Here is a 15,277-nt window from a genome sequence, read left to right as displayed (position 1 = left end):
AATGAACATAACCCTGTTCAAGGGAATATAGTAGAATATGGTCGATTAATTGACAGGTTTCACAGAATTACCATTAATTCTAAGACATAACTTTTAATCATAATTATTAAAATATTGGACCCTTGAATACAAAAATAAATAATAAGACAAAAAATAAATCAAAATGACTATATGTCAATGGTCTCCTTGGTTATGGGCCGGTAACCAGACAAGATAAATTGTCTAAAGGGGCAGTATCCCTATTGCATCCCCTATTTTAATGGTCCTGCCTATAAACGGAATAGCCGCCCCGATAGGGGCGATCCCGTATCTCGTGCCTCCTATTTTTCCCTGGAGGACCCTGATATCGGTGATGGATGAGCCTCGACTAGTCTATATTTATCAAAAATAACAACCAAATGTGCATACGACACCCACCAAATATATAACAATACCCCAAAAGCAATAGTGCACAGAAATTGAATGTAGTTGATGTACTAAAATGTAAGTACAATGTCCCTACGCGTTTCGCCTTGTTTGTATTAGGCTCCTCAGGGGACCAAAACCATAAATAGCAGAGTGTCCTACACCAGAAATAATGAGACTAAAAATTATAGATGCGGCGGTATATACATATGACCACGGTATAATTGATACATCTGAAAACGTGGTCATTCATACAAAAATCACATAGACATAGGTGATAAATCCATGCAAATAGATAGGGACTTGTTCACATGCCACACAATTAAAACGATATTAGTACATCAACTACATTCAATTTCTGTGCACTATTGCTTTTGGGGTATTGTTATATATTTGGTGGGTGTCGTATGCACATTTGGTTGTTATTTTTGATAAATATAGACTAGTCGAGGCTCCACAATAGGAACAGCATCATCCATCACCGATATCAGGGTCCTCCAGGGAAAAATAGGAGGCACGAGATACGGGATCGCCCCTATCGGGGCGGCTATTCCGTTTATAGGCAGGGCCATTAAAATAGGGGATGCAATAGGGATACTGCCCCTTTAGACAATTTATCTTGTCTGGTTACCCGCCCATAACCAAGGAGACCATTGACATATAGTCATTTTGATTTATTTTTTGTCTTATTATTTATTTTTGTATTCAAGGGTCCAATATTTTAATAATTATGATTAAAAGTTATGTCTTAGAATTAATGGTAATTCTGTGAAACCTGCACAGTGTTATTGTCATTTCCAGCATAAATGTCATCTTGTGCCTCATAAAGAAGATGCAGTGATGAAGAAGAAAGAATAGCAGCTCTACAATGATATCAAGTGCATCACGCCGACCAAAGATAGAAAAAAACAAAAAAAAATTGAGATTTGGAGGAAGTGTCTTCTATTATGCCTTAGACATGCTAAGGAGCTGATTGCACGATTGTCTAAGGAGCAGTAGACAGTGGCTCAAGAGTCAGATCCTCAGCGCGACTACATGATAGAAGGAATGAGACTGTGCAATTCTGCCATTTTTATGCTAAACACAAGATGCTGTGAAAGCACTCCGACAATCAGGGATGCAATTATCTCACCCATGTAAAGGGCAGAATTTCCTGGCAAGGGTCCTTTCACACAGGCAGATTTCTGCCCGTAACGAGCGACGTTTAACAGTCAACCGGCGCTCATTCAAGGGCCTTTTATATGGGCAGATATGTTCCTCATCATCTGGACGTTCACTTAGTCAATTAACTTCTCGTGTAAAAGTCCTTAAACAAGTGTCAACAGTCGAGTCCCAAACCACACTGATTTACAGGTTGGATCCTTGCACTGTCGGGTAGGGATCGACCGATATTGATTTTTTAGGGCCGATACCGATAATTTGTGAACTTTCAGGCCGATAGCCGATAATTTATACCGATATTCTGGGAATTTTCATTTTTGAAAAAAAAATAAAAATTCCCACAAATCTGCTGAAAATTTATGTTTATTGTTAATGTGTATTTTTTTTTTGTAAATCTTTCTTTTTCATTTATATTTAATATTTTGGTGGTTTTATTATTTTTTTTGTAACTTTTTTTTTTTTAACTAACTTTTAGCCCCCTTAGGGACTAGAACCCTTGTCCTATTCACCCTGATAGAGATCTATCAGGGTGAATAGGAGCTCACACTGTCCCTGCTGCTCTGTGCTTTGTGCACACAGAGGCATGGAGCTTATCATGGCAGCCAGGGCTTCAATAGCGTCCTGGCTGCCATGGTAACCGATCGGAGCCCCAGCATTACACACTGCTGGGGCTCCGATCGGAGGAGCAGGGGAGGAGGGGATCCTGTGGGGGGGGGGGCGCACTGCGACTGGGGGGGGGGGGGGCGCACTGCGACTGGGGTGGGGGGCCCTATGCGCCACCACTGCTTAATACTGGGGGGGAGGGGGGCGCACTGCGCCACCAATGCTTAATACTTGGGGGGGGGGGGGCGCACTGCGCCACCAATGTCTGATACTGGGGGGCTTGGGGGGGCGCACTGCGCCACCAATGAAGCTTAATCTCACATTTATTGATATACAGGAGGCGGGAGCTGCAGGATCACATAGCCGGCTCCCGACCTCTATGAGCAGTAGCTGCGATCCGCGGCACCTGAGGAGTTAACTACCGCAGATCGCAGCTACAGCTCATAGAGGCCGGGAGCCGGCTATGTGATCCTGCAGCTCCCGCCTCCTGTATATGAATGAATGATAGATTAAGCTTCATTGGTGGAGCAGTGGCCATAGCTCCTCCCCTCCTCCTGTCCCCTGTCCTCTCACTGGCGGCAGCGGCAGCAGCAGCACAGGGGGAGGAGACACTGCTCCTTCTCCCCTGTGCTGCTAAGGGGAACACGGAGAGCGCTGTCAGCAGCGCGATCTGTGTTCCCCATAAGTTATCGGAATATTGGCAAAATAAATGCCGATACCGATAGTGTTCAAAATCCTGAATATCGGCCGATAATATCGGTAAATCCGATAATCGGTCGATCCCTACTGTCGGGCACATACTAAATACGGCCTCGGCGAAGTTCTACCTACATTCTCAACAAAAGATATTCACGCATGGTAATAAAGCTTCGAAATTCATGACCCAGAGAATAAAGAAAAGGAAACAAGACAACTACGTACATAAACTCAGAGATGCCTCAGGCTCCATGACTTATGACCCCATCCAAATCGCGTCGCAATTTAGAAACTTCTACGAAGCTCTATACAACATTGACCCCTCCCGACAGGTTACCAACGACATTAAAACCAGCTCCCCGATTGACTCCTTCTTAGAAGGTCTAGCTCTCCCAAAATTATCTGATGAGGACAGATCATCACTTCAAGCCCCCTTTACAAAAGGAGGAACTCAGAGGTTATTAGAAATTCCCCTAAAGGGAAAAGCCCAGGCCAAGATGACCTCCCAACCACCTATTACTTAGCTTTCCATAACACACTGATCCCATACTTACTTCCAGTCTATAACGCGTCCCTACTTGACCAAAGCCCACATGATCCTTACCCCAAAAGAGGGTAAAGGAACATACCCAATGCCCATATTTCAGACCCATTTCCCTCCTTAATCTAGATTTAAAATTCCTAGCTAGCAAACAGATTAGTAAAAAAAACTCCCTTCCCTTATACATAGAGACCAGGTAGGCTTTATCAAAGGCAGGGAAGGAAAAGATAACACCGCCATTCCTGAGTCCTGAATATTATACACTATGTTAAAAAAAGATCACTTCCCTTAGTTGTTTTCAGCACGGATGCGGAGAAAACCTTTGATAGAGTCAACTGGTCTTTTATAAAACAGGTCCTCTCATCCCAAAACTTCCCGAGCTCTTTTCTGTATGCTATTGATGCCATGTATATCAATGCCTCCGCTTCCATCTCAGTCGATAGTACAATATCGTCCCCTTTTAACATTAGGAACGGTACTAGACAGGGGTGCCCTTCGTCTCCCCTTCTGATTGTTTTAACCCTGGAACCCTTCCTACAGACTATTAGGAAATATACAGCAATCAGAAGGTATTACTTTAGGGGATATTAGGAACATAAAGCAGACTTTGCGGACGATATGCTAGTCATGATTAGCAACCCAGAATCGGCTCTCTGCAGGATTTATCAACACCTTGAAAACTATGGTCTTTGCTCCAATTTTAAAGTAAATCACAATAAATCGCTAACCATATGCTCCGGTCTATCTGCCACTACTAAAAAAAAGTTAGCTCAATCATCCCCTTTGAATTGGTCAGCCCCACACCTGACGTATTTAGGGGTCAAGATCAGCACAGAGCCTTCTCAATTGTTCTCTCTGAACTACAATACTTTGTTAACGGATATTACAAAGAGACTTAACAGCCTTGATCTGCCAATGCTCTCGTGGTTCGGCAGGAAAAACATCCCAGCCTCACTAATTCTCCCCAAACTAACCAATCTACAACAGGTGCTCCCTATCCCGGTTCCCTTGCTTTTCTACAAAAAAGTGAGATCCCTCTTCAGTTCCTTCCTTTGGAACAACAAGAGACCTAGACTTTCATACAAATCACTGAACAGGGCAAAGAAATGGGGAGGTATTGCTCTCCCCGATCCTGAAATATATGAGAAGGCGATTCTCCTAGCCAAAGTGATTGATTGGATGAGGGCCCCTCCACACAAATCATGGGTCTCTATGGAACAGGCTCTACTGGGAACCAAATTTAGGGCCTTCTTGCTTGGCCACAAAACAGCTCAATCTTTACCTCCACTTGCCTCTCCACTAATGAAAGCTACTATCTCCGCTTGGAAAGGGCTCAGTGACACTCAACACCTAATATCATTTACCTCTCAAAAACTTCAAGTCAGGCATGTAATAAATGTTTCCCCCAAGGCCCTGTTAGAAAGTGTGAAGGGGTGCCTTAAAAACTCCACAATTCCACTAAGAGACATAGCTAGCGACTCCCACTTAATCCCTATAGCGGATATGAGGACCAAACTAAACTATCAGCACTCTAATCCCACCCCTTTATACTTCTTACGCACATACCTCCAACAAAACATCAAACCATAAGACTTTTCTCATCCATAAGTATGGCTGGAAAGTCTATTTGACTGTGCCCAGACCCCAACCAAAATAATTTCCCAGCTTTATAATAGATTATGGCTTCCTGACGCTTTCTTTATCCCAGCGTTCGATAGACTTTGGGAGAAAGACCTGAACCGGTCGTTTTTTCACACAGGAAATAGACAAAATCTTGACATTGTATCATGACATCAAGATGCGTCAGAAAACCGGAGAACAGTTATAAAGTGGTGGCCAGATGGTATAAGACCCCAGATAAAACCTGCCTATATTCCGCGTCATACACATGCTGGAGGTGCTCAAAATCTAAAGGCTACTTCCGACATATTTGGTGGCAAATAGCCACACCAGCGGTGAGCTGTTTTTGGAACTTCCATAGCAGAAAATGTAGGGTGGCCGGGTCTCTGGGAATCGACGTTATGCTGATGCAGTTCACATAACCCAGTCCAAATCTTGGTAGTTAATGTCCCCCATAATAACAACCTCATTATTACTTGCTGTCTCATCCATTTCTCTGATTTCTGTAGACTAGGTTATATTAGGTGGCCTCAGTATTGTGGAAAGATTGAGATCTTCCCAAAGAAGACCTGAGAGAGACAGACGTCATCATAATGTCACTAGGAGGCAAGTCAGAGGTTCTCCGCTGCCACTAAAAGACAGCAAGGACAGAAGTCACTCTCCATTAAGATCTTCCATGACCAAACACCATCGACCAACTGGGGAGAGCGAGCACCAGGAAACCGAAGCAACCATCTCTGGATTCCATCAGCCGTTCTATGGCAACTACTGATATTCTTTAATAAAAGCGTGCGTTCCCTCTATAATCAGGAATATTCCTATAATTACAGGATAGGGGGATGTGTACGAGTCGCTGGGGGTCTGACAGCTCGCCGATCACAAGGACATGGGGCCTGTGCACCCAAGCTGAATGAAGCAGTGGTCACATATACATGGAGCTGAATGGAGCAGTGGACTCACGTTCTAGACTATTACTCCATTCAAATGGGAAGAACTGGCCCCCATTCTCGTGATCAGCAGTCGGAAGCCATCGATCACACACCTATCCTTTGGATAGCAGACAGGTTTTCTTTATGGACAACCCCTGTAATAGTGAGACGTGGATGGGAAGGAGTGTAGTTCCAACTCATGGTCTAATAGGCACCAGGGGGCAGTATTATTATTTGAAGAGTAGTGGTGGGACCCCTCGCTTGCAGGGTTATTGTGCAGTCGCACAGGTTGGACATTATGATATATCAGTGGTAGGCAACCTCCGATACTCCAACTGTTGTGAAACTACAACTCCCAGCATGCACATTTGGCCTATTCTTCTCAGAACTCCCTTGGAAGTGAATGCGGCATACTGGGAATTGTAGTTTCACAACAGCTAGCGTGTCGAAGGCTGCTGACCTCTGTGCCATGTATCTTGGCAGCAAAAAATACCAGTGGTGGTCTTCTACTGTATTCCACATGGAGATGATTAAAGGGGGTCGATTAAGTTTTGAAGCCCCCTTTACAATGCCATAAACAGGTGGGTGCTGGGAAACCTGCCGTCCATGGACTCCGTGAGCAAACAGTGGCAGCCAGCAGCAGCCGCGTCTACAGCAATCAAGATGGCGGAGGTCACGTCATTTACCCGTGTGCCCGGCTGTGTCCTCTGCTGTGCCGGCTCAGAGAGCATTCAGCGCATGCGCAGATACAGGGGCTCCTGCTGCGTGTTTGCACATGCGCTCAATGCTTTCAACTGCCATTTTCACTGCTATGGACGTGATGCTGGAGTCAACTGTTTACACACAGAATCCATGCGAGGGGCCAAGAACTGGTGAGCTGCACTAAGAGATGGGGGAGGGATGGAATTCCTATGTCAGCGCCCTGCAGTGTGCGGCATAAAGGGGTCGCCCATTCAATCCACTGAAAATAAATGGCGGCACGCTCCCCTGGGCGCCATATAACCAATGTATTCTCTATGTAACATGGACCCCACAGAGCACCATACAGCGACACAATGAGGGCCCACACTGCACAGTCCTGAGCGGCAGGGACTCTGTGCCCGGATTCATCCAGACTGGAGATTCCTACGTCAGACCTGATCTTCTGGGCCCCGGAGTGAGATGGACCGGATATATGAAGGGGAAGATGATTCTTAATAAATCTGAGATATCTTCGTGCTCCAGAAACTGAATTCTACGCCATCTAGGAGCTGGATTACATGGTGTAAATGCTGAATGTGCCACAATCTGTGACTTTTTTCCGCCACTATTGGACACACATAAACTTCATGATGCGGTTTTCTACAGACAAAGCCGGGAGGGGATCCAAAAAGAAGAAAAAGTTTAATAAAATATCAGAAAATAGAAAAATAAGAGACTAATAATCTAGAGGAGATAACAACCATTGAAGATACTGAGCAGTTGGCAGGAAGCATCATGGCGGCCAGGCTGTGGTGATGTCACAGAGCAGTGATCTACAACAGGTTCCTCTCTATGACATCACAATGTCCAGGAACCTAGAAGACACCTCTGCACAGTCAGCTCAGCGCCATTTTCTTGAGTTCACACCTCGGTGTAAACTGCATTTTGGCTCCGGAAGAGAGAATTGAATATTATTCTAGTGTTTGCTTCCGATAGTTTTTTGCTTTGATTTTTTTTCCCTCAAGGCCCAAAAACATCGGGGCCATTTGAGGACATTGTCATCAGGTCCAGCTCGGGAAACCAGAGATGGGATCCCGGGAATTACGACGGCTAAACGCCGATAACAACACCTGGCTCAGTCGGCCCGAGAACGAGGGTAAGTGACACTCTGAAGAAGAATTGGGCAGTCTTTAATTTCATTATCTGTAGTGGGGACAACCAGTCTAAACTCCAACAGGACACATGGGGGCAACTATGTCATCTGGTGACAACTGAGATGTTAAAGGGGGTGAACATTGAGATGTTGAAGGGGAGGGGGGGCTGTACACCAAAATTCTGGCTTTAAAATTTTCAAAAATAGGGATCTGAGACTTTATGTTTAACATTTTAAAGAATTTTTGGTGATATTTTAAACTTTTTATGTCACGATTTATATTTAAAGAGGACCTTTCATCGGTCCAAACATTGTGAACTAAGTATCATTACATATACAGCGGCGCCCAGGGATCTCACTGCACTTACTATTATCCCTGGGCGCTGCTCCGTTTTCCCGCTATGTCCTCCGGTATGTTCGGGGACTTGGTTTTTTCTCCCAGGCTGTGAGCGCTGCGATGCGATTGGCCAGCGCTACAGCCTAGGAGAAGGAGACGCCCAGCGGAACAAGGGCAGACACTGCCTGCTATAACCAAGTCCTCGAACATACCGGAGGACATAACGGGAGAACGGAGCGGCGCCCAGGTAAGGGCAGTGAGATCCCTGGGCGCCGCTGTATATGTCATGATACTTAGTTTAAAATGTTTGGACCGATGAAAGGTCCTCTTTAAATAAAAAACATAAATTCCTGCAGTTTTCGCCCTGTCCACTAAGCCTCATAATAGGCGCCACTACTTGGTCTGTCCAGATCACTTTACTGCAGTTATCTGCTTATCTATACACAGAGATGATATCATTACAGGCAGGATTTGGATGACAGATAACACAGGATCCACCAGGTGATGGTCAGAGCTCATCTCTTCTTTCCCTGTACAATGACCTCTGCACAGGTCACAGAGCATGCCTAGAAAACTCTCCCATAGAAGTCAGTGAGGTCCTCTCCTGAGTCCTGGCCATTGTGTTTATGGTCTGTAGGGCTCTATATCAATCACATACTAGAAATACTTCCATTCTTACTCTTTTAGGTCAGACTATCCTGCGAGAACGGTTGCGATCCGCTCAGCGAACATCCAGGAGAGACAGGCAACATCGCAATGTCTCCGGAGTCAGAGCTCCACCTCGGCAAATACCATCTGCCAGAGAGAGGAGCCGCTCTCCTATAACACCTGCGCCGGCCCAAGACCCCCGACCATCTGGGGAGAGCAGCCGGGAGAGTGCTGAGACCACCACCCCTGAGTCCCGCCATCCTCGGCCCATACCAACGAGCCGCGGGACCAGGGAGATGCAGCCACCCAGGAGGTCTCCCATACACCCTTCAGAACGCCTCTTTAACATCCTAATACAGCTGCAGGGGATGGGTACCATGAGACCTCAGGCCATACCACCGCCGGAGCCCCCAACACCGGCTCCACTGGGTGTGCCCCACCAGCCTCCACCAAGCTCCAGGGCCCACCAAATTGGAGACCTCCCTGCAAGGACCATCAATGCAGAGGAGAAACAGTCGTGTGTCATCTGCCTCACTGATTTCATCCAGGGTGAGCAGGTGACATCACTGCCCTGCGGCCACATCTACCACCAGGCCTGCATCGACCAGTGGCTCCGGAACAACACCCGCTGTCCCCTGTGCCGCAGGGACTGCATTTAAAGGAGCACAAGACCAACATCCCCTTCTTCACTGCGCGGTGCTCCGAGGGGGCGTGAAAATAAGAGTCTTTGGTGTTTGCCCAGGTAAGTGACTTTTACATGCAGCAAAATTTCCATCATTTTACACCAAATCCAATTGTAGATTAAAGACATTTTCCTCCATAAATATTTCATACTGTAATAGAAAAGATCCACAGACGTCCTAACACAGAGCGTTATAACCGTGCAGCCACAAGACCTCAATAAGGAACTAAAGGGGTATTCCGGAGCCATGAAAAGCCGGCCCGATGGGCAGGGAATGTCTGAGAACAATAAAGGATATTACTCTATTACCTTGTCTCTCCTGGTCTGACGGTGCCTGGGCGCCGCTGCTCTCCACTTCCTGCCTGTGGACTCAGCACGGCAGGAAATAGATGGGAATGCCGCTCCACCAATCACTGGCTGCGGCAATGACTCCCATCATCCAATGACTGGCAGAACGGCATTTCCACCTATTTACTGCCATGTCGGGTACACAAGCAGGAGGTGGAGTGCAGCGCAGTCTGGGTATCATCACATCGGGGAGGTGAGTAACATCCTGGACTGTTTTCTAACACTGTTAGGCCTCTTGCACATGACCGTATGACTTTGGCCTCCTGCGCACGAACGTGTGTACCCCGTGGCCGTGCTGCAGGCCGCAATGCATGAACACTGAACATGGGGCAGCCGCAGCAGATCGCGGACCCATTCACTTTAATGGGTCCGCGATCCGGCCGTTCTGCAAAAATATAGGACATGTTCTATCTTTTTGCGGAACGGAAGTACGGGACGAAACCCCACGGAAGCACTCTGTAGTGGTTCCGTAGGGTTCTGTGCATCCGTTCCGCATCTACGGATTTGAACCATTGAAGTGAATGGGTCCGATTCCGTGATGTGAAATGCCCAAGGAACGGCGCCCGTGTATTGCGGATCCGCAATACGGCAACGGGCATCACACGTTCGTGTGAAAGCGGCTTTATGGGGGACCTGTGGGTGACACACTGTTAGGGCTCATGCACACCACCGTTGTTTTTTTTAGGTTTTTTTTTCTCCGATTTAAGTCCTCTTCCGTTATTGCACAAAACATATCCACATGGTTTCCGTATTTGATCCGTTTTTTGCGGATCGTATACAGAAACAGTAACTTATTAATCACCAAACACATGAGCAATATGAGCTGGGCGTAGCATTTCTACAGTATGGATCCGCAAAATACGGATGACATACAGATGTGTTCCGTGTACGTTCCGTATTTTTTGCGGAACCATTGACTTGAATGGAGCCTCGGACCGTGATTTGCAGACAATAATAGGACATGAACTACTTTTTGCAGAACGGCCATGCGGACAAACGGAATGCACACAAAGTAAGGCTACTTTCACACTGCCGTTTCTGGGTCCACCTGTGAGATCTGTTTCAGGGCTCTCACAAGCGGCCCAAAACGGATCAGTTCAGCCCCAATGCATTCTGAATGGATAAGGATCCGTTCAGAATGCATCAGTTTGCCTCCGTTCAGCCTCCATTCCGCTCTGGAGGCGGACACCAAAACGCTGCCTGCAGCGTTTTGATGTCTGTCTCACGATACTGAGCCAAACGAATCCGTCCTGACTTACAATGCAAGTCAATGGGGATCCGTTTTTACTGACACAATATGGTGCAATCGAAAACCGATTCGTTTGCATTATCATGAACAAAAAAAATATACAAAAATTTTTTTTTCTATTTTTATTTTGTTCATGGTAATGCAAACGGATCCGTTCTGAACGGATACAAGCGGTTGCATTATCGGTACGGATCCATCTGTGCAGATACCAGACGGATCCGCACCTAAACGCAGGTGTGAAAGTAGCCTAACTTCTGTATTTTCTGCAGCCCCATTGTAGTGAATGGTTCCGCATACGGTCTGCAAAGAAAAAAAAACGGAACTGAAAGAAAGTAAGTCTGTGTGCATGAGCCATTATGGGGGGGGGATCTGCGGATGATGCGCCGTTATGGGGGACCTGCGGATGACACGCCATTATGGGGGACCTGCGGATGACGCGCCGTTATGGGGGACCTGCGGATGACGCGCCGTTATGGGGGACCTGCGGATGACGCACCGTTATGGGGGACCTGCGGAAGACGAGCCGTTATGGGGACCTGCGGATGACGAGCCGTTATGGGGGACCTGCGGATGACGCGCCGTTATGGGGGACCTGCGGATGACGCGCCGTTATGGGGGACCTGCGGATGACGCGCCGTTATGGGGGACCTGCGGATGACGCGCCGTTATGGGGGACCTGTGGATGACGCGCCGTTATGGGGGACCTGCGGATGACGCGCCGCTATGGGGGACCTGCGGATGACGCGCCGTTATGGGGGACCTGCGGATGACGCGCCGTTATGGGGGACCTGCGGATGACGCGCCGTTATGGGGGACCTGCGGATGACGCGCCGTTATGGGGGACCTGTGGATGATGTTATGGGGGATTTGTGGTTGATAACATCTACAATCGCAGACAGTTTATATGAGTGCAGTAAACAAGACTGTGAGGTAGACCCCTGCCCAGCATGCTGACCGGCCACCATAGCCTCCCTTACCACGACCCATGACGTAATACCACACAATACTAAGCATACTCCATAACTGTATGTAATAACAAGCATGTACATGTAAGTAACAGTACACACAGTGACTAAACTTATACCCACCTCACTCCCTCACTGCAAGCTCGCGGGAAAACCTATGCATGCTGGGAGTTGCCGGCAAAACTACAATTCCCAGCATTCCGTGCACTGACTTACAGCGTTCTGCCCACAAGTACTACAACATAATGGCGTCGTCGGGTCAGTTTGGGCTCTAGTGAGCGTAATACAGAATCCTTCATTGGAGGACGCACGGTGCCGACGTAAGACGTAAGAAGAGCAAAGCATGCTGGGAAGTGTAGTTTTTACCATCATGCTCTGTGGAAAAAGGGCGCTGCACAATCAGAAAGGTGAGGAGGGTCCTGCATGGGAAGCTGGTGGCTTCTGCCCGTGTTAGGTGGGTGTCACGTGTTGGCGGCAGAAGGCATGGTGATTGCTGCAGGCTCTTATTAGTGTGAATGCACGCTGGGATTTGTGCAGAACTCCCAGCAGTGACAGGTGATTGCTATGGGGTTCTACTGAGATCCATGGCTAAAACCTAAAGTCTCATTCACACGTCAGTGTTTCACGGACTGTACGAGTTCTCCACGGACAGCACACGTCTCCATTAGTTTTTCTGTGTGTATTCACACATGAGTGTTTTTAGTACGGATGCACTCTCTATTTTGTCCGTGTTCACGGATCCATCACGCCCATTACAGTCTATGGGTCCACAAAAACCATGGACGCCATCGGTGTTGCACGGATCATTAAGAAGAGAAGCTTTGAAAATTATTTTTCTGCTGTTCAGTGTCAGAGAAACACGGATGACACACGGACATCAAAAAACGGACACTCGGACCCAACACCGAACCTTCACGGATGCATCACTGACCACCTACCCACGGATTTGAGCACGGACACGGATGTGTGAATGAGGCTTAAATCTGGTTGGTTAGTGTCCCCCAGGAATGGGCCCCTAACCCACCCCTAGATCCATCCATGCTTGCTAACATTGTCTGTGGAATACCCCTTTAAAAATGCACGCTAGAGTCCATGAAGGGCTCGGGATCGGTTTTGCTTATGGGTCACCCCTTTAACTTCTGGAGCTGGCTCCCAGACCCGGCATTGCCTGGGGGGGGGGGGGGGGTCTGCTGTTGCCGCTCCTTATGTCTAGTGTCTTTCAGATGACCACCTTGCAGGATCCGGGCACTGACAACATGACCGAGGATGAGATTGAACTGCAAGAAAAACTCGACCACTTTCCAGAGGACTTCAACCAGCTGGATCTACTGGAAACCCACCGACATCTGATTCCTACAGGAACCCAGAGCCATTGGCCAGGGGAGTCTGAGGAAGATGAGGAGGAAAGGACCGAGGAGTGGTACCAGACCCAGGAGGAGAACCTGAAGGACAACCAAAAGGAGTTAATACTTTTTGCTGCGGAAAATAACAGAGTAAGTTCATACAGTGGTAAATGGCGGCCTAATCCCCGGCAGACCAACCAAGGGCAACCAATCGCAGCACTGCTTTCATGTTTCGGCAGCAGATTGCAAAATGAATGCTGTGCTGTGATTCATTCCTGTGGCACCAGCCTATGTGCACTTCCACGATCCACCAGAGAGGCCGCCACTTTTTTCTATTGTGTGCAAGCACGACCACCGCTGATGGATTGCAGGGCGGTCGTAACAATGTGACCCTCAATCCTGTCATGTGACCGCTGGCATTCTGTCCAGATATCTAACCGGTGAATAGCCATTTGAGATGGAGCAGCTTCTCATCATGTCCGTCAGTTAACTTAACTTATTAACAACATGACAGCATTAGGCCGAATGCACACGGCCGTGAGCGGTCCGTGGAACCACGGGCTGGATTCCTGCTGAGAGCAGGAGTGCACGGCGTCATTGGTTGCTGTGACACTGGTATGATCTATACCAGTGTATTACTGTATTGCGGCAACAGCAGGGAGCGCACGGCGTCATAGCAACCAATGACGCCGTGCGCTCCTGCTCTCAGCAGGAATCCAGCCCGTGGTTCCACGGACCGCTCATGGCCGTGTGCATTCGGCCTTACCTAGAGACAGGCAGCCATTTTACATATCACCTGGAAACAGGCAGCCACGTAATCACGCATACAGTAAAGTAGTTGTTGTTACTCCCTTAGTCCTATGTAGTATCCCATGGACGTGTCATGTGTGCTGACCCAGCACATGTATGTCATGTAACACTGTTGCCTGGGGTCACATGACTGATGCCATGTTTCAGTTAGGCCATGGATGCTTTACACAGGACTGACTGATTTGTGGGAAATGCCTATTCTTGTCCACAATTGCAGACAAGAATAGGACATTGCGTGGCCTGGGAACGGAACCACGGATGTGGACAGCGCACGGTGTACTGTCCTCATCTTTTGCAGCCCCATTGAAATGAATAGGTCCGCGCCCATTCCGCAAAATTACGGAACGGGTGCAGACCCAGAATTACAGTCGTGTGAATGCACCCTTACTCATATTTTGGGTATTCTATCCTGACAGCTACAAACCACGCAAAGAATCCTGTCGCTCCAGCCAGATCTTGTGAACGTGACGGATGAAGACCATTACACCCCGCTGCACAGAGCCTCGTACAACGGCCACCTGGCGATAGTGCGGGAGCTGATCGCGAGGGGGGCAGATGTTCACGCGGTGACGGTAGATGGGTGGACCCCGCTGCACAGCGCCTGCAAGTGGAATAACACCGCAGTCGCCTCCTTCCTGCTCCAGCACGGCGCAGACATCAACGCGCAGACTAAGGGCTCCCTAACACCGCTGCACCTGGCCGCCGCCAACAGGGACTGCTGCCGGCTCCTAGAGCTCCTCCTCATAAATCGCTACATCAAACCCCAACTGACCAATAAGTTGGGGGAGACGGCTTATGAGATCGCCCGGCGCACCGACATGTACCACTACCTGTTTGAAATAGCAGATTATTGGACCTAGCCCCCATCCACCGGCAGTAATAAACGTCCTTGCAGTTGTCACTTTCTGTGTACATGTCTGGTCCTCTGTATGCTGTGTGTCTATAGTATGGGAATCATGACGAGTATGAGGAAACTTCAGGGGGCTGCACACAGCAGAAAACCACCTTGATACATGACGACTAATATGTCGCCTGCCTGCATCCCTTTTATAATGGGATCCTTAAGATTACCCTGAACAACCCTCAAAGGGTTGTGCAAGAATGAG

The 15,277-nt window shown here is 48.0% G+C and overlaps 2 protein-coding genes across 4 annotated transcripts in view; one reads left to right on the top strand and one right to left on the bottom strand.

Moving 5' to 3' along the window:
• Positions 1-12,219, bottom strand: part of MRE11 (MRE11 homolog, double strand break repair nuclease) — a 295,143-nt gene extending 282,924 nt beyond the window's left edge. Inside the window, exon 1 of the mRNA XM_044284591.1 lies at positions 12,142-12,219. The gene's annotated coding sequence lies outside the window, so the exon portion shown is untranslated. The remainder of the gene's footprint in view (positions 1-12,141) is intronic.
• Positions 12,220-12,319: 100 nt separating this feature from the next.
• On the top strand, positions 12,320-15,072 carry LOC122932449 (ankyrin repeat domain-containing protein 49-like). Of its 3 annotated transcripts, none has more exons than XM_044286855.1 (3): positions 12,320-12,425; positions 13,242-13,511; positions 14,588-15,072. In XM_044286855.1, the coding sequence occupies exons 2-3, from the start codon at positions 13,242-13,244 to the stop codon at positions 15,029-15,031; spliced, it is 714 nt and encodes a 237-aa protein (XP_044142790.1). In that variant the 5' UTR covers positions 12,320-12,425; the 3' UTR covers positions 15,032-15,072. The 3 variants fall into 3 exon arrangements, with proteins under 3 accessions (XP_044142790.1, XP_044142792.1, XP_044142789.1); XM_044286857.1 differs by having other exon boundaries at positions 12,377-12,472; XM_044286854.1 differs by lacking the exon at positions 12,320-12,425 and adding an exon at positions 12,483-13,008.
• Positions 15,073-15,277: the final 205 nt, after the last annotated feature.

This window comes from Bufo gargarizans, chromosome 3, assembly GCF_014858855.1.
Source record: "Bufo gargarizans isolate SCDJY-AF-19 chromosome 3, ASM1485885v1, whole genome shotgun sequence".
Lineage (NCBI taxonomy): Eukaryota > Metazoa > Chordata > Amphibia > Anura > Bufonidae > Bufo > Bufo gargarizans.
This window is presented reverse-complemented; position numbering and strand designations above follow the sequence as displayed.

Excerpts from the sequence above, each read along its gene's own strand:
- LOC122932449 (XM_044286855.1), top strand. The coding sequence starts at position 13,242 with ATGACCACCTTGCAGGATCCGGGCACTGACAACATGACCGAGGATGAG. Across the intron at positions 13,512-14,587 it reads TTGCTGCGGAAAATAACAGA|CTACAAACCACGCAAAGAAT; the intron begins GTAAGTTCATAC and ends CTATCCTGACAG.